Source organism: Theobroma umbraticum, unplaced genomic scaffold (genome assembly GCF_002168275.2).
Source record: "Theobroma umbraticum cultivar Fairchild unplaced genomic scaffold, ASM216827v3 scaffold_56.0, whole genome shotgun sequence".
Lineage (NCBI taxonomy): Eukaryota > Viridiplantae > Streptophyta > Magnoliopsida > Malvales > Malvaceae > Theobroma > Theobroma umbraticum.
Genome location: NW_018397256.1, coordinates 1103568 through 1127350, shown reverse-complemented (window position 1 = coordinate 1127350; position 23783 = coordinate 1103568). Strand labels below are relative to the sequence as shown.

Sequence of the window (23783 nt, the reverse complement as noted above, 5' to 3'; positions counted from 1 at the left end):
ATAGTATAATATAAAGATCCTATCAATATAAAATAGATACTAATTTTTAATAGTATATATCTTTTATATATAATAAATAGCTAAAGGTTGTCAAATTCAATTGATTTGTTTGTTCAATGATAACTATGTGCTATGTATATTGTGAAATGAGTAGACTTTTTTTAACTTTTTTATTTTGTTTGATGATTTAGATGAATATTTATTCAAATTTAAACATTCATGTACAAAAGAGATATCTAAATACTATAGATTCATGTTCATGCAAAATAAGAGAATATTGACAAAAAATAATATTAAATTAAAATTAATAAATATTAAATAAATCTATTCTCTAAACATTAAAAGTTAAAAAATTATTATTTTTAAGTATTTTTAATAAAATAAATAAAAATAAAAAAATCTGTAAAAAATAACATAATTTTGACTTAAGGTGTAAAAAAAAATAATTCAATTAAAAATAACCAGTATCAACCAATTGACTCAATCAATTGTTATATTTATATATATATATATATATATTATAGATATGTAAAATCTTTTGAATATTTCTTTCATTAATTAATTAGATATTTTCTTAATTAATTGGATATTCAGCACTGGTCTAACTGTAGTTAAACAAATAAGTTTGAGACTATGCTGTTTTAAAATTAAAAAAATCGTAGTTTAATAAAAGAAAGGTATATTTCAATATAATTGGTAAAGGCATGGCATAGAGGCTACTTTGGGTGTTCTTCTGGGTGATCGTTGGTCAGCCGCAGTTTACACTTGGCAGGTTGGGTTGTTGAGCAGCTAAACAGCCAGGAACAATTGGGTCCCACACACTTGTGGGATGCAAACGTGGAATGAAGGTATTGGAAGAAAGGATCCAAGTGCAGAGATAGGAACCGTAGGGAAAGGTCAAGCAGAGGGAGCTGAGCTGATCGCCCCAACCATTTAGGCGGAGCATTCAAGCTAACGCTTCCCTCGTTTCCATCGACATCTTCTCCATATCTTTCTACGTCCCCATTCCCACAACTGTCACTCTCTCTCTTTTTCTCTATACGTTGTCTAATTCTTGTTCACATCAAGCTTGGTAACTTTCTTTCTTTCTTTCTTTCTTTCTTTCCTTCTTTAATTCTCAGTGTTGCACTAGATCTAATTGCTTTTGGATGCTTGAAGATGTACCACTCTCAGTATTGCTGAAATGGGTATTTGTTTTTATAGGCATTTTTTGCAATGGCAATGGATGCTTCAATGACGATGTGCAAATCTGTTACCTCACCTCCTGTAAGTCTCTCTGCTTTTTGGAATCGTCATTTTCTGTTTTTGAACGTTCCGTTCTGTTCCTTCTGTTGGATGCTCCAATGGGTCTTAGGAAACATATCGACTCGATAGCATTTCTTCTCTTGTATGGTTTTGGTTACTGGGACTACTTTGGATTACTTGATAAGCCCAAAGTTCCAATCCTTTTTAGGTTCCTAGAATGAATTCTGTCAAAGCTCCAAGCTTTCACGTGTTGTTAAGTAACGCTGCGTGTTGCTATTACTATCATCTTTAGCTAATATTATCGTTTTTAAATTGAAGGGCTTATTCTTGGGGAGAAGTAGAGGTATTAGGAGTTCGCAGTGTAGCTTTATGGTGGGAAGCAGGATCAACTTTCCTAGGCAGAAAGCTCAGGCAACCCAAGTTAGATGTAAATCTAATAAGCTTGGAGGAGCTCTTGGTGCTACATGCCGTGCTGAGAAAATTCTGGTGGCAAATAGAGGAGAAATAGCTGTTCGTGTAATCCGTACAGCTCATGAGATGGGAATACCCTGTGTTGCTGTCTACTCAACAATAGATAAGGATGCACTCCATGTGAAGTTGGCTGATGAAGCAGTTTGCATAGGCGAAGCACCAAGTAGTCAGTCGTAAGCAGCCATATCTTCATCCCCTATGGTTTTCTTGATCAGCTTTTAGCATAATTGTCTTAGCCTTTTCCAGAGAAAATTATTATGAAGTTTTGTCTTGTTACTTCCTACCTATGCCAGTTGCTCCTCGTTTAATTTCTTTTGTTGTCAAATTTTGTGATCTTTAATGTGGAGATTTAAGAGAAGGGAAAGGAACGACGAATAAATCAATTATCAAGATGAAAATGTGAATTAATTGAATCTGTTGGATAAGTTGAACAAATGCTAAAATATGAAAAAGTACTGACATTCATATCAAAATTCAACTGGAAATGTATTTGCATGCAGCACTTGAATGGATTTCTAAATGTTCTCTTTGTTTTGGCTGTTCTCCTGTCACCTCTGTCTCAAGTCAAAGACTTACTGAGGTCTATTCATGTATACTAATAGCAGTGCTCTTCTTCCCAGGCAAATAGGAACTATAGTGTTTACATTTTAAATCATTTCCAAATTTTAAGAGCCTCCTTTAGCTAACAAAATTTTCTATTTGGCTTCAAAGTGCAAATCCAGTTGAGTTTTAGAACTCTTGTAAAGTTTAGAGCCTTTCCTCACTTCTTTTAAGCATTGGAAGCTTAATGTCGTTTGGAATTTAATAGAAGATAAGATGAGATGCAAGAAGACCAGCTATACAAATGCATGAAGTGTATTTGTCTGTCTTCGCTTGAAGAATTTAAGTTTGTTACTTGTCATTAGATTTTATCCACTGGGCATAGGCGTATATCAAGCAATTATAACCTTTCTCTTTGTTCTTTGTTTTTGATTCATATATCTGTATGTCATAGTCTGCTTTTACAATCTTTATCTTTGTCTTGCTAATCTGTATTATTCATATGTCAAAGCCATCCTTCTGTGGTCCAGTTATGTGTTTATTCTGTCTTAGTACTGATAATGTAAGTTGTACATTCAACTGTCTTTGTTCAGGTATTTATTGATTCCAAATGTCCTATCTGCTGCAATTAGCCGTAACTGTACCATGCTTCATCCTGGATATGGTTTCCTTGCTGAGAATGCAGTGTTTGTAGAAATGTGCAGAGATCACCGAATCAACTTTATTGGGCCTAATGTAAGTACACTACTATAAAGTCATGGAAGAAGAATTTTATTCTTGGAAACCTAGTTCCTTTTTTTTTTCCCCATTTTTCCTAATTATTTGAATAAGTAATTTAGAATGGAATTTTCCTGCACAAAATTAATGAATGTGCATAATGTTGTCCATATGGTCTATAAAATATTGATATATAGGGTTGCAAACTGGTGCTTTCTAATGAGGCTGATGAACTTATTTTTTTTTACTCAAATTTGATACGTTATGGTACCACTAACCATCTCCAAATAAGGGGCTACCTGAACGTAAAAGTATTTTCAGATGTTTGAAATGGATCCTGAGCTTAAAAAAGCAAACATATATTTTAATCACTCCAAATTTCAGTTAGTTATCTCATGCAGTTCATAAAATCACTTATGAGAGGACACATCTCTTTGTTTGTTGTCGCCTATTTTGGCGTCAACTTTTACCCCTGAATGTTCACTTCTGGTGTTTCCATCTATAACAAGAATTCCAGCAGGGAGGAGTGATGTGTGGCTGGATTTTGTTACTGAGTTATTTTGCATTTATGTTAGTCTCTTCTCTAAGTTGTAGTCGTTTGCTTCCAGGATTTAATCGAAATTGATAACTGCAAATATGAGTTATCTGTTTGGTAAGCAGTTTACCTAACATGGTGAGCTGTGTATACCAGTTCATGATGTCACAAATGATTTTGTCATTGAGACTTTGTTTGTTGTGGCCAAAATCTGTTCCTTTTTTCGTTCAATGCTTTCTGTTAATGAACTATGCATTCAGAAATTTTCATCTGCATTGTGAATGGCGAAGTTTATGTATTTGATGAGTTTCAAAGTAAACACTGATGGTATTCTTTTAGCTCATTTGTCCAGCTGGATACTTTTTGGTCTTAGCTCATCCTTATTCCCAATTAAAGGAATAAATTCTGGCTTTGCTTTGGCAGCCTGACAGTATCCGTGTTATGGGTGACAAATCGACTGCTCGAGAAACAATGAAGAATGCGGGTGTTCCTACTGTTCCAGGAAGTGATGGATTGTTACAGGTATTGTATTTGGCCCATTGTTTGAAGTATGCAAACTCATACATAGTATTTGTCTGTTCAGTTTGCCGTTCCTAGATTAACTTTCTGTTTATTATAGAGTACAGAGGAAGCAATCAAGCTTGCCCATGAGATTGGCTTTCCTGTGATGATCAAGGTGATTATTTTGCTCCCTAACAATCAATGGATGTTCTATGATCTGTATAACTTACTGGCTGATGAACATGGGAAATTTTGATGCACCTGTTTCTAGCTATTCAACTTAAGTTTTCTTTAGAAATTTTTATTTTATTTTCAGTTAATTTTCTTTTGTATTAATTCAAGGATAAAGTGTTGAAAAAGAAACAAATGTAGTGCACATGCATGCTGATTGGAAAAGCTACCTAAAAGCCTAAAATTACTACAGACTTGTTCATGGGAAGAATCAACATCCTTGTAAATCAGAGTCAGGAGAAACAATGGAGAATCGTTAATTTTTTTATTAAAATAAAACCTTTTGTTTTTGACAGGCCTATCCAAGTATAGAGTTTGTAAACCAAACTTGTGCTCTGGCTGTAATTCTCTAAAATCATAGTAAAATCTAAAGTGTTATTGATTATGTTTTGAACATTATTAGGCATTCATTTTATTGTGGCAAGACAATTTAGAAGTTCAATTGTGTTTCTTTGTTAAGAGATGCAGCAAAACTCTTGAATTCTTTTGCTAGCACTCCAGTTAAAATGCATTGTGATATATGATTTTAAATGTCAAGAGAGGACTATTGTTTGTAAAATTGCATTGAAATCTGTCTTTGCTGACAAACCTTTTTGTAATTAATTTTTTTTATGCACTCAAGGCCACAGCTGGTGGTGGAGGGCGTGGAATGCGTCTTGCTAAAGAGCCTGATGAGTTTGTGAAGTTACTGCAGGTATTGCTTCAAATATGATTTGCCTCATCGATTTTAGTTGACAAGTTATCACATTTTTTAAGTTTTTAGTTTTGGGTCATTTATTTAATCATAATTCAATTGCCATTGGCTCATGACTGTTCTTTTTAGAAACAGTGAAGAACTAATGTAATTATGGGATAGATCCTTAACCTTATTTGATTTTTAAATGATGGGCTTCGGTTAGGAACAGTATTTGTTGAGAAAGAACAAAAAAGTAGCACGTCCATTCTCTAATTTTTTGCAACCCTTTTCTATTGTCTTAATCTCCTAGTTAAATTAGTTCTAACCAATAGATGACATTATTTGCTTCCTTACAAGGAAGCAAATCTAAAAGCTAAAGGGAAGACAAAATTGTGAAGAGAAAAGAACTTAACTCACTCTGTTGCTATCTCTATCTTTGTGATCATTATTGCCCATTTCTGTATTTATGATTTAATTCCGTCCTACTGTCCCATAATGATTTGAACCAAAGGTCCCCTGGCTGCTTGCTTTGCAGCATGAAGCAGTCTGTTACAGTTATGGTAACAGGAACTTGCTATTTTAGTAGCATGAAGAAAACCTCAGTAACTTTTATTATTGATTTTTCACATCTATAGTACTTAATTGAAGTCAATCAATTGGAAGGAGAACCTGCAGCATTGTTCCTACGATATTTCTTGTAGGTTTCTTTTACCAGCTTGAAGTCACCATGTTTTCTCAGGAATGTTTCTTTGATCTTAGACAATTTCTTACATTTTTTTTTGGCATTTCACATATTTTCTTGATGAATATTTTGTATTACATTTGGCATGATCTTTTTCAAGTTTTATTTTTTTACATATACTCTAACTTGGTAGTTAGATCTCATGGAAAAATATAAATTAATGTTGTCCAAAATGATTGGAGTGTGCATCATCTAATTGAAGTCTAATGATTGGAGCGTGCATCATCTAATTGAAGTCTATCTGTGCTCAGTTTTGATTTAGCTTTTTCATTTTACAGCAAGCCAAAAGTGAAGCTGCAGCTGCATTCGGGAATGATGGAGTTTATTTGGAGAAGTACATTCAAAATCCAAGGCACATTGAGTTCCAGGTAATTACTCTGTGCATGTATGGGTTCTTTCCTCTCCACGGACTTGAATCACTATTAAGAATGTAATCTGGAGAGCATTCTAGTGTGGTGCTTCTTTACAGATAGAATATTTTCTTGGTAATCGCTGAACAAATGGACCAATGTAATGGGAATAATTATTTGACTTGAATTGCCACTGCTTCCAAGTCAATTTGATTCTAGATATAATTAATTGCTGCTCCATTTGGATCTTGGAAAGAATGAGAAATGACAGAGAAAGTTATTAAATTGCTCCAAGGTTGTATTCCTTGAGCATCTTTGTGTTTTTTAGTTTCTTTTATTTGTTTTGGGATTAAGGAAGTTATATACTTTAAAAGTAGAAACGAGCAACATTATTTTGGAGTTATTTTAAGTCATATATGTTATAAATATAAAAGAGAAGCACCATCAGTACATTGAAGCATAAAGGAGGTGCTTTTGTTTGCACTAAAATAACACAACTTATAAAGTATTAACTGTTTCAAATTAGTGATATCTAAAGGTTAGAATTAGAATTTATAAGGGTTGTAGATTTTTGTGTAAGACTGTTACGATTGATTGTCTATAAAAGGAAGCAAAAAAATGCTTTTCAAGTCTTTTGAGGGCCTGGATTTGCATGATTTGGTACCCCAAAGAGGATTTCCTTAGTTTGCCTAGAAGAAGCTCAAAGTTTGATGACAAAATGAAGTATGTCATTGTTTTGTGATGGAATAGCAATATGATCAGAGTCCCCATCCCAATCCACTCCCCCTAAACCCTCCCTATCTCCATCCCCAATTCCTCAAAGGATAAAAATTTCTCCCAATTTCAGGGATAAATAGTAGTCCAAACCAACCAAACAGGTCAGAGATGGCAGGTGTCCAATTGGGATGCAGGCTTCCATCCCTAGTATGACACAATGTGACTGCATTGAAATTCTTAGTCCTTGGTTAGCTCCTTAGCCAGAGGCCAGAGCTTCATTGAGATTGTGCACAAACAATTCCAAAATGTTCTTCTTGCAGAAGAGGAGTCTAATTTCCATCTGCACTATTCTTTTCATTTACAAGTTAATATAGCAAACCAAGGATACTGTTTGGTCATTGTGCCTTATTGTAAGTTTTAAGATGAGACCCACATCACATTCAAGTTGTGCAAGTGAAATTTAAGGGGTTGGTCAAGACTACAACTATTCTAATTTGAGTGAAAGCAGCAAGTAATTTGTAACATTATGCACACAAGGAGATTGCGTTATATTTTACCCAGCTTTCATTTATGGTTTCCATCTGTTGGGGTAGTCATGGAATGCAGTGCTGAGTGACCTATGGTTAACATTTTTTTCATGTACTCTGTTATAGAGTATAGACTACATGCAAACATTTAATTTTCTTTTGCTATGTGGTTTGATTTTGCAGGTTCTTGCAGATAAATATGGTAATGTTGTTCACTTTGGTGAGCGCGACTGCAGCATCCAGGTACTGATACCATGTTTTAGTCCTCTCTAACTTTGCTGAGTCTTCTTTATCAAACCAATTCATAAAGAAATCACTTTTAAATGTAAACGGAAAAGAGCTACTCAATCTGAAGGCTGTAAGTTCTTGGAAAGGCAAAACATTTGAAGCTAATCATTCAGTTTTTTAGGAGTGTTATTTTTATTGCAAATGGGTGCAAAATAAAATGCTTTTTCACTTTTGAGCTTACGTAGAAACTGTTAAAACCTACATACACTTTATGGGTTCATGCTGGAGGTCCAATTTTATGCTAATCATCTCACTTACAACTTATTAGGGGAGCTCTGAAATTCAATTATGTCTTACAATTTGAATAGCAGTTAATAGCAGTCAACAACCAAGGAAATCCTTTCTTGCTTCTAAAAGTGCAAAGCAAAAAGTTCAGTTAGATGAGAAAGTAAAAATTTTCTTGAAGTTTAAATACTGAAAATGTAACTTTCAGGAATAACAAAAGGAATGAATTTATTATTTTATGAAACAACTATTGTTTAAATTGATGTATCACTTTAACCTTTGCTCATTTCTAACAAATATAGTCTTATATTTTACCATTTCTTTTTACTTTATAGCAACTTTTTGGACAGAAAAACTAAGCAGCCAAAGTCACAATTATATGGAGCCTAAATAACCAATCTGGACTCAGAGGAAAACTTTACTGCTAGAAACTCTTAGATAATCTAAACTTGAACAAAATTAACCCTTGGGTGATGGCTTGGAAAATTACAATTCTGCCTATCTAGAAGAAAGTCCTAAATTGCTAGTACCAAAATTATAAACATAAAAGCAATTAAGTTTAATTTTCCATGGCTACATTAATTCTGATTCTCAAACAGATCTGATCACCGTTTCTTGTTGGTACTGATGGCATTATAGTCCTGATAATTGGCTCCAATATTGCATCCCTCTCTTAAAAGGTGCAAGTATATGCTTGCAAAGGCAAGCAGGCTGGTGGCTATTCTCAAATCTTTGCTGCAGTATGAGGATGTGCTAAATATTAACCAAAATTTTGGCAGCAGATATGCTCTGTTGTTTTTCTTTCCTTCCCCTTAACTCTTAATTGAAAGAATAACTAGCTTACTGCCATAAAATGATGTTGAATGTGACTTACCATTCAGAGACGTAATCAAAAACTTCTAGAAGAGGCTCCTTCTCCAGCATTGACACCAGAGCTGCGGAAGGCCATGGGTGATGCAGCAGTTGCTGCAGCAGCATCTATTGGGTACATTGGTGTAGGAACTGTTGAATTCCTTTTGGATGAAAGAGGTTCCTTCTACTTCATGGAAATGAACACTAGAATCCAGGTTGAATAAGGATTTGTGAACTCTAATTCTTGTTTTACCTATTAGGGCATTAATTAGGAGTACCGCTAAATGTGTATTTTCATCAATCAAACTCAGGTCGAGCATCCTGTAACTGAAATGATTTCCTCTGTTGACTTGATTGAAGAACAAATTCGTGTAGCTATGGGAGGAAAACTTCACTACAAACAGGTATTGAAATGCTAAGTTTCAGCTAATAATTTTGGAGCATAAAACACAATTATTCAATTGCTCATAAAGTATGATTGGCAGGAAGATATTGTGCTCAGAGGGCATTCAATTGAATGTCGTATCAATGCTGAAGATGCATTTAAAGGGTTCAGACCTGGACCAGGTATGCTTATAGGGTGTTGTTTTATGTTTATGTGCAAACTATCGTTGCAATAGGTTCATTTTTAATACTTGCCAGCATCAGCACTTTGCTTGTATTTGAAAATTTTCCATTATTCTTCTGTACTGGAATCATCCAAGCTTGCATAAGCTCTTTTTGCCAACATTGTTAGGTATAACCTTTATCTTATATTAACATTATAGGGTATGTTTCTTTACTTGTATTCTGTTTAATTTTGAAGTTTATACTCGTAATTCCTTCCTCAATTTCCAACCCTTGGATGAGGTTTTCAAATAACCAAGAGAATAGGAAGGAATGGAAGGACTTCTTCTACTTGTTTGTTACTGTAAACACCTCCTGTGCTTTCTGAATGACAGGAAGAATAACATCATACTTGCCGTCTGGAGGGCCATTTGTGCGAATGGATAGCCATGTTTATTCTGATTATGTAGTTCCTCCGAGCTATGATTCACTACTCGGAAAGGTTTGGAATATTTTTCTTATACCGTTCATGTTTATGACATGTAAGATTATGTATGTATGAGCAGTTTGATGCAAATCGTCGAAGGTCCAAGAAAGTTAATTTGGTAAGTGAAGGGAATACTAAAACTTAATTTCCAGAAGGATTAATAACTTGTCTTACATCAAGGTGCTTATAGTAAATTGCATTATGTTTTTAACTTTGCCAAGGTTATTCTGAACATTGTAAAACATATAGCAAAGTGTCATGCAGAACTGCATAACGTTTTGATTCATGTTTGCAAGGTGCAGCACAAAGTGTAATTATTTTGTGCCAGTAATTTAAAGTTGCCATGCTTACAGGTCTGCTGCTCTAAAATGAAAATTTTAGCTTTAACAATGTTCTTCTGACTGTACTCTGTTGTAGCTTATTGTATGGGCTCCAACAAGGGAAAAAGCAATTGAGCGCATGAAAAGGGCTCTTGATGACACTGTAATTACAGGTACTAGTTATTGACCTAGAGTTTACTGTTTAGAATTTGTTTGGTGTGCTGTACTATTTTCTTTCCTTTGCTTTTCTATATTTTCTTAGTCAATTAGTTTAAACATGCACATAGTAAGGTTGCATGGGACTACGCACCATTTCATTGTTTGTATGGGAGAAGAAACCTTTTGTTAGAAAAAGCAACTCTCTGCATATATTGAATGATTAGCTACCATTGACCATTGTCCTCGTGGCTCCTGTTGGTTCAGCTGGTTCTACATGTATGTAATTGAAGATGCTTCTACTAGAAAGAGTTGCTTCATTTTCTTTTGTTCAGTCTAATTTTGTTATCAACGAAATTCTATCCCTCAAGTAATCTCCTTGTTATTGCTTGTTGTTTCAGGGGTTCCTACAACCATTGAATACCATAAACTCATCCTTGATATTGAGGTTGGTCGTCCTATCTTCTGAATGTGGGATATGTATATCTAGTTGGAGAATATTATGCTTTTAGGTTCAAAATTATGCAATCTAACATGCAACGCTTTACAGGACTTCAGAAGTGGAAAGGTTGACACTGCTTTCATTCCTAAACATGAAGAAGAGTTAGCAGCGGTAAGAAGTTGTTTCATTTTATCAAGAATGCGGTTTGTACTTTATGCCAAAATTTTAATACCAGTGGGTTGGTAGCTAGGAGGCTGAGCAGACAGGTGATATTGGCTAAAATTTAAGGTCTCTGATTCTTTTTCAGATTGTTGGTCTATCGAGTTACATTCTTCAATCATCTTGGTCTATATAGTCCTGGACTTTCATAATAGCATCCTTCATAAGTTTCAAGAAAGCACTCGTTAAGAACTTCTTAAAGAAAAAGGAAATTTGTTTGATTTATTTTTTTTAAGCAACATAGGTTTGACGATAATACTTCAACGATAGCCCTAAACTAGGCTTCACTTTTTCCACTTTTACTACTTGCTTTGGTTTATCACTTTCTGGTTTAGTAAAAGTAGTTGCAAAATGCAAATTCATTTGTGGTGGAACATAAACAAATAGGTAACGTTAACACCAATTCAAGCATATTGATTGTACATAAAACAAAACCATACCTTTGTTTGCACCGTTTCAGTTCTTGGGGAGAATACAGAGATTGGTATGTCTTTACTACTGTAAAATGTTTTTTTATGATCATGATTTTGTTACATAAAAGTTAAATTGGTTTACTCTTGCTAGCAATTCTGTGATAAATATTTTATGATTCTTGAATTATTAATGATTCAAGATAACCTCTTTCTTTGTTGCCTACAGCCCCAGAAAATGGTACTTGCAACCCCGACCAAAGAATTGACTAGTGCAACTGCGTAGAAGGGTTAGTATTCTGCACATTTTTTTCATTTGGTTTAAGCCGTCGAGCTGTCAACTTGGCATTCGTTCAACGGCCTTTTTTGCTTTGAACAGACTGCATTCGGTTTGAACTTCTGTAATATTGCTTTCGCTAGTGCGTTCCATACGAGAACTTGTATGAAATTTTGATAATCATCAGGGTTTCTTTCATTCCACTGTGGAATTGAAATGTTTGCATAATGATGTAGAATTTTGGTGTGCTTATTGCACTCAAACTCTTAGAAATAGCTATAGTTTGAAATGAGTTTTCTTTGTTTGATTCTGGTGGTATGGTAAGCCATTCATTCAGCCAAGAAACCATACTAATGCAATGTATTTCGCCAGACATTCCAAATATTTGCATTCTATCATTCATGATAGTTGAAAATTTTTAAGAGGTTGAGTTTTTTCAACAAAGAGAAGAAAAAAAGAAGTAAATTGTGCTCGAATATTTGGCTCAATGGTATTTATCTGAGTGATTCTCCCTTCAGTCTTTAGACAAATAAATAGAAAATTAAGGGTAAATCATGAATATCCTATGTTGTTAGTTTTCCATAATTTGGAAGTGTTGACCAATTTAGTGGAAGTTATGACCCAAATGGGTATTAAACATATACAGTTGTTAACAACAATTTCCAGATTATTAAGATGAGATACAGTAGTTGTATCATCATTTGTCAATACTTTTCCAATAATTCCTTCTTTGGGTGAATGTCATTTTCTATTAAAGAGAAACATACTTGCCATACATTATTATTACATAGGTAACCTGATTGAATTGAAGTTGGTTAACTGAAATGCAAATTAGGTAATAATTAATATAGTGAACACTGCTGAAATTGAAGATATTAGAAAACATTTTTTGGGGGGTTTCTAAATTTCTGAATGCCAAAAGGAAAGAAATCTCATATGCCTCTCAAGGAAGGATTCTTGCAATCAGAATGCTGCAAGGTGCCGCTCCTAGCTCATACAAACAAACTATTGGTTTTTTCATTCAGACATCCTTTCCAATGAACGCTGTTTCCTCCCCTTCCTTCTATATATATATATATATAGGTGTTTGATTAAACTGTCTATTATGCGGCAGCAACCCCTGCGAAGAACACCTCCGGCCCAGAGCAAGGAGACACAGAGCAGTCGAGTTGCTTCCTGGCTTCACGCCCACATATTTCTTTGTGATCATCACTTGTTATTTGTTTGTCACGGCACTCTGCACTGCAATATGCTCTTTCCCCTCTGCAAAAAGGTCCATTTGATTTATCATTTAAGATTCTTTCTGCTATGCAAGAATATGCCACTATACCAAGAAAAGGAAATCTTGTCTTGAGGTTGAAATTTCAAGGCAAGCTCCCTACGAAAATCAACACCACATGCATAAGCAATCCTACGTATGTTTTAGATATTTCACTACTCCAATAATATCTCCAACGATTGGAGAAATCATAGCCACTGAATTTAGGGAAAACAGGACCCAATACAGAGCACTGACTATGAGTTATCCACCCAATTCAGACGCTACCTACCCCCAGACTCTGTAACCCTCACTACACATACAAAACAAAAGCTATGCTCCTTCAACTCTTCATTTTCCATTAAGTATCTGTGTTCAACACATATCCAACGGAAATGAGTATGAAGATTAGAAACTACCCATGTCAGACACATACTCGTATCCGATACTCACCCTCAAGTCCGAGTAACGTAGCAAAAAATAGGAAACAACCTAAAGGTTTTAATCTAATGGATTTCACAAAACTTACTGAATTGAAGGGAAAAAAAAAAAGACTAAAATTTTAAAACTTACTGCAAAAGACATTACATATCCAAAATAGGAACCAAATGCAGTTCAAAGCACTCCAAGACAGGTCCTCATTCTAAAATTCAAATTCCGCAACATTAATTGAGAAAACTTTTCAATCAGCGCCATTTCTTCATACAAGCAAATGGTGATTATGCTGATTATAGTATGAATCCTTAACTTTCAACATCGTATAATCAACATAAACAAAATCAAGTGAGTTTTGAGTAAGGTACCCAGGTCTAGAACAAATGGCTTACAACTTAATAAGCAGCTTATAGCATACTGATTGCGTTACTTGTAAACCAAAAAGTTTATAAAACTATCAGAACCAACACAACTGTGAAACTAAATGCAATTTATTTACTGATGTAAGCTGAACATGCAGAATTCATATTTGTTCCCATTGTTCTTTAAGCTGTACAGATGTAACAGAATCATATTAACACTTGGAGCAATACATTTGCATATAGGCTATATATCTGGCAAAATGTAAGCAGCCTAATATTTTAAGTTGTGATAAAGCCTCAGACAGGATTCTATTGAGTTAAGGCTAGAATCTACCAGCCCTTACAAGTATAGGTAGACAGCTATCAGGCAGAGGCCAGTAATCATAGTTCTCCTATCCATCATTGCATTTCCAACCAAATCATAAAAAACCTTTGGATCCAAAACACATAACTTACATACCTTTGAAAAGACAATAATCAATTGTAATTTGTAATTCTTTTCAAGGAACTATAGCTAACTACTTGACCAAGAGATCCATTTCTACTCAGGACTGGGATAAATAATGAATGGAGCTGCTAAACTTGCAAAATTCCTAAAAGTCTACCCATTAACTAAAGAAAAAAGCATATACAGAATCATGACCCAGTAATAATCAGATCATCAATATCCATCAATTCACTGTAAATGAGCATCACTTCAAAATAAGAGCAGAACCCATATTCAAAAACATCATCAAGAATTAAAATACACATACTTAAAACAATTAAAGAAAGAAACAAAAATACCTGTACATGAAAATGTCCAAACCATGAAGTTCCCTCTTGCAAAGATGACAAGAACTCAAAAAGTCATCACTCCAAATCTCCCTCTTGACTTGACCAACATCACTTTTATTAGCCGAAGAAGAGGAGGCAGTGAAAACACTGGAATTCTTCTCTTCATCACCAAAGTAAACATGTTTCTTGATCAAATTGTCGCCAAAATGAGAAATTACACAAGTGTAATTCTCAGATAATTCATCCAAGCTCTCCGAATTACGGCCACCTCTGAAGTTGGCTGCTGCTTTAGCGGATGATACTATTGGTATGGGGGTGGATCTTGGCGATCGAGCAAAGCAAATAGCTTCATGGGTATTGCTGGAATCAGTCATAGCGGCTACTATGCCTAGCCCAACCACTCCGTCTTGGAAGTTCCTTGGGGATTTTGTTGGGTTTGGACTGGAAAATGACTCCGAGAGAGTGGTGAACAGCTTCAGATTGATTGCGGATCTCTTTTTCCCACCAAAATTCTCCATTTTCTAGGAAAATACCCCTCAGACTCTTGCAATTCGATCAAGAAAGCTGAGAATTTAATTGGAAGGATTCGTTGGGCTCTCAATTTCCGAGCATCTTCTTTCAACAAGGGGCCCTGACTATTTCCAGGAGAACAAAAGGAGATGGGGATTAAAGCAGAAGGAAAAAACCGAAAAGAGCGAATGAGAAGCAAGCAAGTAAAGAGATTCCCTTTTTGAGAGAGAAAGAGAGGAAGAGACCACAGCCTTGTTTCTTTATTGTTTCATTCAGCTTTTCTCTGCACTTCTCTTTCGCCCTTTCTCTCTTCCCTTCTCTCTCTCTCTCTGGTTTGTACGGCCAACGAAGAAATGTATATACACTCTACTCTGGCCTAATAACTAACCACTTCCACGTGTCCCACTGAACCCAATCCCACACCCGAGTTTTAATAATTAAAATAATTCAATTTGTAATTAAATATTTTTTTTTACAAAATTAAAATAATTCAAAATCTCAAACTTATCTCATTTGATTAGTGTACTCTTTACTTAAATTCTCTCAAGAAAGGCCCCATGCATTCCAATATAATATGTTGATATCAAATATTATCACAGCAGCTTAATGGAAATTGCTAAAATACATATGACAAAAATTGGCAATAATTATATTAGAACATTATTAAATTTGTTTTGTATGGATATCAAAATTTTAACATGTATTGTTATGTATGGGGGATTCAAATAGTTTATTTTTTTTATTTGTTGTTTGTTACAAAAAAAAAGCAAAATAGTTTTTTTTTTATTATTTGGATAATGGGAGATTCAAGTCTTAAGTTTTAAGAAAGAGATCATGTATTAACCACTAAACTAAATGTATGCAAAAACATAGTAGTTTAAGCTTATTAATTTGTTAATTATTTCTTGTTTTTATTTCTTTTACAACTCATATAACAACCTCAAACTTCATATAACTTTGATGATTCTATTTGTAAATTTTTGTTTTCTTCCACAAAATTTAAGAAAAAAATTTTTGACCTTATTTTATAAATGAATTTTTTTTTAATAATTTTGATGTTCCATGACTTTTTAATGTCAAAGAGTATAAAAAAAATAATGAAAAATTGATTTTTTTGAAATATATATAAAAAAGAGTATTAAGTGTTTAATAAATTCCAATTGTCTTGCACGCAGCCGTACCAAAACTTCAAAAGATAGTAGATATTGCTGGAGAAATTTTGTTAATATTATTTTTGTTAATTAAATAACACAAAAGTCAAAATTAAAGTTCCTTGTAATTTGTTGCCTTTTACAATTTCTTTTTTACTTCAGAGATAAAACTGAAAATTAAGAAAACATAAAAATTTAGAGTTTTCTAATGTGAAAATTTATAATATTTATATAAGTAAGGATGTAGGTAATTTTTTTAAAAAAACCAAAAAATGAAGTTATTCTCTTAATGATTATATTTTTAAATTATTATTTTATATTAATTAATTAATTTTAGCTTTTAATTATTTATTGCGTAACCGATGGGTACTAATTGCATTGGCTGATTTCAATATCGACCGTCGATGCAACTGATGCAATGTAAGATGACTTAAGGAAAAGGGAGAGGAGAGAAAAGAACATCCAACAAAATATTTCTTTTTATCCAAAATTAAAGTGTGGACTTATGTTATATATTTTTATATTTTATTAAAACAAATCTAAGTGAGATAATAGTCAAGTTTATAAAATAATCTAATAAATTAGACTAAGCTCCAGTATTTTATGTGAATTTAATGGTGTAAATCTGTGCAAAAAATTTTAAATCTTATAATGAGTAGGAATAGAGATTCAGTATATAAGGGAAAAACTAAGTTCATTCTCTTGTCTAAGTATGTATATTGAGTTTCTCACCCATTAAAGGGTTGTAGAAAAGTAGACAAAGACAATATTACAGTGATTTTCAATAACTATTTTGGTGATTATATTATTTTCGTTATTAAAATCCTGGATAGATCGTCTTTTGTGTGTTCTAAATACCACTCATGATAAATTTTAGATAATTTAAGGTAAATTACCCCACCCTTTAGGTTATGTTTGGTATGTTGTTGGAAATGTAATTGTTGAGTATATAATTATTGAAAATGTAATTGCTGAAAATATAACTATGTAGCGTTTAGTATAATAAGGGAAAGTGATGATTGCATAGAATGTGATTGTTGAAAAAATTACATTGTAGAGTTTGGTTTGTGAGCACTTTCCTGAGAATATAATGTAAATTGATAAAATTATACTTATTTATAAAAAACAGATAAGTTGAATAAATTTATAATTTATAATATAAAATTTTAACTTTTCAAACTTTAAACAATTAAAATAATAAATAATAACATTAAAAAATAACATAATATTTTCATATTAATTATTAAAATATTAAAATATGTAAAATTACTAAATATTTATTTTTCTCTTAAACTTATAAAAATTGAAAATAATAATGCTTACTCTTATGACATGAATAATAACAAAAATTATGCAAAGAAGAATATGTTGGACCTTCTCTTCATCAAAAACTCAATTTTGTACATATTTGCACAAGTTTGAATGTCAAACATTGTTCTTTAACGTCTACATAAGAGTATTCATCGATAGATCAATATTGTCTATCGATAGAAGCAATTGGGTGCACCATCTATCGATAGATGGTTCAATATCTATCGAAAGATGATGGATGGGAAAAAATATATAACCTACACAAAAAAAATCTATCGATAGATAACAATATCTATCGATAAATAAAGACATTTAGCCATATGATGGAACGACATCTATTAATAGATTACAATAGATGTACTATTTTAAGCATACATTACGCTTCTTTATCTTAAAACCACGACACCCAAACACCTCATTCCCTCAAATCTTCTCAACTTCATAGTAAAATTCTTTGATTCTAAACAATTTAAAGTGTTTCCTTTTTAATTTTCAGCATCAAAAAACGCAGTTTTTTCTCAATTGCTTCCAAATTACCCTAAAATATAGTTTAGGGTTTCATAAAACTCTAAGGTCTCAATCTCTCCAAATCTTGGTTTCCTTTACGTTTTGAGAGGAATTGTCTTGATTAAATCATTTCTCTCATCCTCCTTGACATTTCTACCAAATCATTTTTGACCAAAACACCCCAAGGATCCAAATTTTATAAGTTTCGAAAATGAGTTACAGACCTAAACGCACAAAGGTGACTACTAACAGGCGTTCAAGTGGCTCTACTGGTGCTGGGACATCTTCAGCATCGAACGCGAGTTCGTTTTTATGAAATTTCACTCATCCATTGCACACTTAAAAATTCAATGACAATTTTGCCAAACGCAAGGTAATGCCTGACGTATAATTGACTTTGATTACTTAAAGTCCATTGATTTCCCATTCCCTGCAAACTTCTAATATTTAAGATGGACACATTACTTACAAGTGAATAGGAAATACTATGAGAATTGAGTTTAGACCTTTTACTTCAATGAAACACAAAAATATGCTGAGTCAAAACTAGGTGAACTAGTGAACCATGATGATAGGTTCATCAATCACGTCATGGGACAATGGATCCTTATTACTCGTGCCCTGATAGAATGAGTCCTTCACCATACCTTTTTCCAAGAAGATATTCTCTATGTCTTTGATAATGGTAACCTCCGATCGACTTTTATTTATCCTCCGCCAAATGACAGAGGTAGTTCTAATTGCACAAGGCTATCTTACTTTGATCAAGTCTTGCACCTCATCATCACTCACACTATGATTAGTGACATCATAGACTTCAAAGTTGACATTCGTTGTGATCTGCCCAAAAATAATGCTTTGTTCAATCCTATCGAGGAGCATAGTATTAAAAAGTTGGATTTTGAGTTCAAAAACAAAACTTGGGTGAAAAAAGGGTTAATCAATAATTCGATATTCGAAGACAAGGGGAATGAAGGTGAGCTGAGTGCATATCCTAGTGGCCCATCTAGTGCTCAACCTAGTGCACCTATGTCCACCACATTCAATGTTGAGGAAGCCTTCACTAGACTCATCTCATTTGTGGAAACAATGGAATCCAGATTGTCTATTCATATGGATGTGTTGGAGGCACAAAATTGTGAGATGTTTGTAGACATCTTTTTTTTTCTTTTTTTATAAATATAATAAGTAATACTTAAAATAAATCACTATAAAAAAAAGAAAAAAAGAAAGAAGAAACTAACAGGCATGGCCTCCATAGTCAAACCACCCTTAGAGCATTCAATGCTCCTTGAGACGGCTGATGTGGGTCACCTCCTAGTGATCTTTTTGACTTGAAGGCCACCCATCTGGAATTTGTGCTGAGAAGAGCATGATTGCCTTTTTTGATTGTCCAAATATTTGGACAATCGGGTTCTATAAAAACCCATAAAAAATCTCTAGTTCAAAAAAGAAGGGGGTAGATTCAAGAACGATAATAATAAAAATCCCATTTTCTTCAAACCAAAAAACTAGATTCAACAAGAAAAACATCTTATTTTTCTCAAAACCACAAATTAGTCACTAAATGCCTTATTTTCTACTAGCAGTCTATCCTAGCCACAATCAAGAAAAAAATCATCAATCACAACAAAAAAAAAACATAAAAAGCATAAAAAAGCCAATCTTTACAAAAAAAAAATGAAAAATCTAGAAAATGGGTTAAGAGGGAACAGATTTTATGGTGTGAAAAGAAGAAGAGAGTTGATTTTTATTGTGTAGGGCTAGAAGGGAGAGTGCCAACAAAAGAAGAAACCTGTTGGCTAGAAAAGAGAGAGCAAAAGGAAGCTAGAAGAAAAAGAGAGAAAGAGAAAGGGAAAAGGCCAACAGGGAAGAGAGAAGGAAGGCAAAGAAAGAAAAGAGAAAGAAAGAAGGAAAAGAGTGACGTCGGTGAGGGAAGAAAGAGAAAGAGAGAAGAGAGATGCCAATAGGGAAGAGTCATTGAGAAGAAAAAAGAGAGAAAAGAGAGCTAAAAGCCAAGAAAAAGAGAAAGAGAGAAAAAAAGAAGAAAAAGAAAGGGCATAGAGAGAAGGGAGAGGTATGAAAGTTAGAGAGAGAAAATGAAAGGGAAAAAAAAAGAAGCTTTTATATCGAGGCATAAAAAAGCAAAATGACACCATTTTAGTGGAGTGGGGAATTGAAAGGGTCAAATCTTAAACGGCGTCATTTGGAGTGGTCTTACAAGCACCAAATGGTGCGTTTTAAGCATGACATTGTGGGCTTGAGAAGTAGATCTGGTGTTGCGATCTTAGGCTTGCTGCGAGCTTGTGGGTTGGGCAAATCTTAACCAAATAATGTATAACTTTTCTTTTTTGTTTGGGTTTTTTTTTAGTTAATATTGGGTCTAGCCAATTTTGCTTAATTAAAAAGTATTTATTTTTTTAGGAAAATATATATATATATAATATGAATGTTTATTTTAGAGTTAGAAAATCCAAACAAACAAAAAATCAATCAAAAAATAATAGCAATAATAAAAATAAAAATAGTAAAAATGCATAGTTATAAAGAACATAAATTTAGAGAAATAAAAAATAATAAAAACTATACTTTTATAAAGGAAGGTTTAGTTTATTTTTTAACAATATAATAATATATGCAGAGAAATGACAATAATAATAATAAAATATATTTTGGATCAATATATATAGTTAGGAAAGATTTTAGCGAAAAAAATTAATAAATAAATAAATAAATAAATAAAATAAAAGAATAAGACCTAGTATGGAATTATTAAGTAAAAAAAAATAATGCTTGATTTGGAATCAATATTGATGATGGGATATCTATTCGGAAGGCGAGAAGTCACAATTTCAAGTGAATTTCTTTAGGTTAGAGATTTTGATTAAGACCCTACCAGTACGATGGGAAGGTCTTAATTTGGACTTTCGATGTTCTTAATTTTAAATAAATAAAAAAATTATACATACTCGATTAACAATTAGCCAAAAGTACAAAAATAAAAGAGATGGGGAAATGATGATAACAATAAATATGATAATAACAATAATAATATAAAAAGACATAGATAAAGTACATACACATAAATAATAATAATTATGAAATAAAAATACTTGGCTTAAAATATGATTTTAGAGAAGTTCATATGGTAAAATAAGTAAGTACTTATATAGCAAAAGTACACGATGAAAAAAAAATGGTTATATAAGAACAATAAGTAAATATAAAATATTCGTTCATGGTATATATGCATACAGGGAGAAATAATACAATTTTTAAAGATAAGAAACAAATATTCAAATTTATGAGTGCATCGCGTACCATTGTTGCGTTGTTAAATGTCATAGCATATAAACATATTTTGTATATGAGTATAAACCGTGATGATAAGACTTTTCGAGGAAGTTTGCGAAGGTGAGTTTCTTCAGAAAACTCCTTAGGTGAAAAGATACCTTCGAGTCCCACCAATACGATGGGAGGGCTCGGAGAAATATCATTAATAAAAAGCTTTTGCCCATATTAAGATTTACATTCATAAAAATACTATTTTTACTCACAAAGAACTATCTTAATGATGGGATCTACCTAGTAAATTTACGAAGGCAAGTTTCTCAAGCATTTCCTTAGGTGAGAGAATATTCTCGGATCCCACCAGTACAATGGGTGGATTCGAAAAGTATGCTTAATAAAAAGTTTTCATTTGGCATTATCTCGATTTTATGCTATGCATTTCATAATTTCATCACATGCACATCAAACCCGTAAAATCAAATAAAATATTTTAACTTATTAATAGAATAAAAGAAGAATTGAATAAATCAAACTAAGAAAACATAAAAATAAAATTAATGGGTTAGGATAATATACGATTAAATGGTATCGTTCATAGAACGGGGCATCATAAGGATGCTGACCCTTCCCTGTGCATAACCATATTCTTGAACCCAACTCTAAATAAAATATATAGATCGATTTATCATTCTTTTGATGGACCTAAAACTAATTTAGGATTTCATCAAACAGAACATACTTATTAGGTGGCCAATCACACATATATAAAAAAGTTTAGTGGCGACTCCCTAAGTTTACCACGTCTAGCGATCGGGTATTCGAACTCGGCACATTGAGTGCCAAAAAGACTTGGAGGATCAATTTCACTATCAATTTCCACCACCATCGTGTGTTCTCACTGAAGACATCTGCTCCACTTAGTTTTTGGACTGTTCAATTCAACGACTACATGTGCATCAAATTTTAGATGTATTTACATATTTTTTAAATGTATCTTCGGCTACATGTTTATTGTTTCTATGTTTTCGAATGTATTTACATGATGCTTTAAACTATTGGTTGTGTACATGGATGTTGCTTTGGATATATATTACATGGTTCATGCTTTACAACTTTTCAATTGCTGGTTGTAGTGTTTATTTTTCGATTGCTTTGGAAAGTTGATACTTGTAATTGGCTTGTTTAATGTAAGTAAGGTTCTTAAAGGGAGGCTTTCTGGTTTTATTGTGAATTCATTATAGATGGTTTTGGGATTGATCTAGGACTGGGACTGAATGTCCATTGTTGAATCAAGATGAATGATGCTTGTGCTTCTTTGTTTGTTACTACACAAGATTAGTCCACTAAAATCTAGAAACAAAATAAGATGTAGAGATTTTATTTTTTAGCTTATGGCTTTGGGTATAGTCATGTACAGGGCTTTTTTTGGCCAACTTTCGATCATTGTAGAGTGATGGTTTAATGGGAATGGAAAGGTGGCTTTGTTTTGTTTATGTTATGATCTAGGATGGGAATTATTTTTAGGAACTTTGGAAGGAAATTAGAAGAATATACTCAGCTATGTATGAAAGTATATTGTCCAATTCCTACTTTGTGTTCTTTTGTTATTGTTGTTCTTTTAGACAATGGAACACTTTATTCTTTTTGTTTTATGAAAAAGGATTCATAATTTTCAAAACAAAAATAAAATACACTTCAATTTATTTCGTTGCTATTGCTCTACGATTCAATTTGTCGCTTTACTTTATTCTAATACAAGCCAAACTTTTGTTTGTGAAATCAAGGGGACAATTAGCTAAATTTGTATTTGTAAAGTATTGATCAAATACAAATTTGTATAATCACTTTACAAACAAGCAAAGTAATGCAAGGAGTGGTAAATTTAAGACACAAAAACAAATTTTTATATGAAATCTCCCCGAGAACTAAGCACTTTAAATTGAAAGCAAGCAACAAGGCTCTTCAGATTTTAAAACTGATTTCAATTTATCGATCTATAGATGAAGAACATCCATCGATAAATTCTATTTCTCAACACAAGACCTCAAAGACCATGAAGATCTATCGATAAATGCCAAGAATTTATCGATAGTTTATCACTCGAGAACAATTGAAAATGACTCTGAGTTTTATCTATCAATAGATGCTCAACATCTATTGATAGATAGACATACGAGAAAATACTAGTTAATTCATCTATCGATAGATGCCCAGCATTTATCGATAGTTTTTCATTTGGGAACAATTGAAAGTTACCTTAAGTTGCATCTATTGATAGATAGACATACGAGAAAAGAGTAGCAAATTGATTTATCGATAGATACTTGGCATCTATCAATAGTTTGTCACTTAGGAACAATTGAAAGTTACCCTGAGTTGTATCTATCGATAGATACCTATGTCCCATAAAATCTATCGATAAATCCCACCGCATCTATCGATAGATTCCCACTCAAGAATATTCCAAGAAGGCCTGATGAACATCTATTGATAAATATATATATTTATCGATAGATTAGGGTGAATTTTGAGTTTTTTTTAAGAAAGTCTATCAATAAAAATTGAAATCTATCAATAGATGGTGATCTCTTCAATATATTCAACTTCTTCTAAGTTTATTTTCTATTAATTCTTCTCCTGTTACAATATTGTACTATTTAAATTGTCAATTATAAAAATCTTACTCAAGAAAATACCTTAAACTTTA

At 32.9% G+C, this 23783-nt stretch overlaps 2 protein-coding genes across 3 annotated transcripts; one reads left to right on the top strand and one right to left on the bottom strand.

Moving 5' to 3' along the window:
- Positions 1-916: 916 nt before the first annotated feature.
- CAC2 (acetyl Co-enzyme a carboxylase biotin carboxylase subunit) lies at positions 917-11781 on the top strand. Of its 2 annotated transcripts, XM_021420921.2 has the most exons (17): positions 917-1072; positions 1204-1266; positions 1564-1889; positions 2850-2991; positions 3932-4030; positions 4128-4184; positions 4863-4934; positions 5937-6026; positions 7436-7495; positions 8647-8832; positions 8929-9021; positions 9103-9184; positions 9559-9665; positions 10068-10143; positions 10528-10574; positions 10677-10739; positions 11427-11781. In XM_021420921.2, the coding sequence occupies exons 2-17, from the start codon at positions 1216-1218 to the stop codon at positions 11481-11483; spliced, it is 1608 nt and encodes a 535-aa protein (XP_021276596.1). In that variant the 5' UTR covers positions 917-1072; positions 1204-1215; the 3' UTR covers positions 11484-11781. The 2 variants fall into 2 exon arrangements, with proteins under 2 accessions (XP_021276596.1, XP_021276594.1); XM_021420919.1 differs by lacking the exon at positions 917-1072 and having other exon boundaries at positions 1184-1266.
- Positions 11782-12310: 529 nt separating this feature from the next.
- LOC110410816 (FCS-Like Zinc finger 14-like) lies at positions 12311-15172 on the bottom strand. Its single transcript, XM_021420697.2, has 2 exons — positions 14316-15172; positions 12311-12737 (listed from the first exon to the last, which is right to left on the bottom strand). The coding sequence occupies exons 1-2, from the start codon at positions 14822-14824 to the stop codon at positions 12578-12580; spliced, it is 669 nt and encodes a 222-aa protein (XP_021276372.1). The 5' UTR covers positions 14825-15172; the 3' UTR covers positions 12311-12577.
- Between the last annotated feature and the right edge of the window lie 8611 nt (positions 15173-23783).

Bases quoted from the DNA above. Each gene is read 5' to 3' on its own strand.
- CAC2 (XM_021420921.2), top strand. From the start codon at position 1,216: ATGGCAATGGATGCTTCAATGACGATGTGCAAATCTGTTACCTCACCT. The intron at 4,031-4,127 runs GTATTGTATTTG...TGTTTATTATAG, and splicing joins GAAGTGATGGATTGTTACAG to AGTACAGAGGAAGCAATCAA. The intron at 10,740-11,426 runs GTAAGAAGTTGT...TGTTGCCTACAG, and splicing joins ATGAAGAAGAGTTAGCAGCG to CCCCAGAAAATGGTACTTGC.
- LOC110410816 (XM_021420697.2), bottom strand. From the start codon at position 14,824: ATGGAGAATTTTGGTGGGAAAAAGAGATCCGCAATCAATCTGAAGCTG. The intron at 12,738-14,315 runs GTATTTTTGTTT...ACCTTTTTGCAG, and splicing joins TTGGACATTTTCATGTACAG to AGGGGAAAGAGCATATTGCA.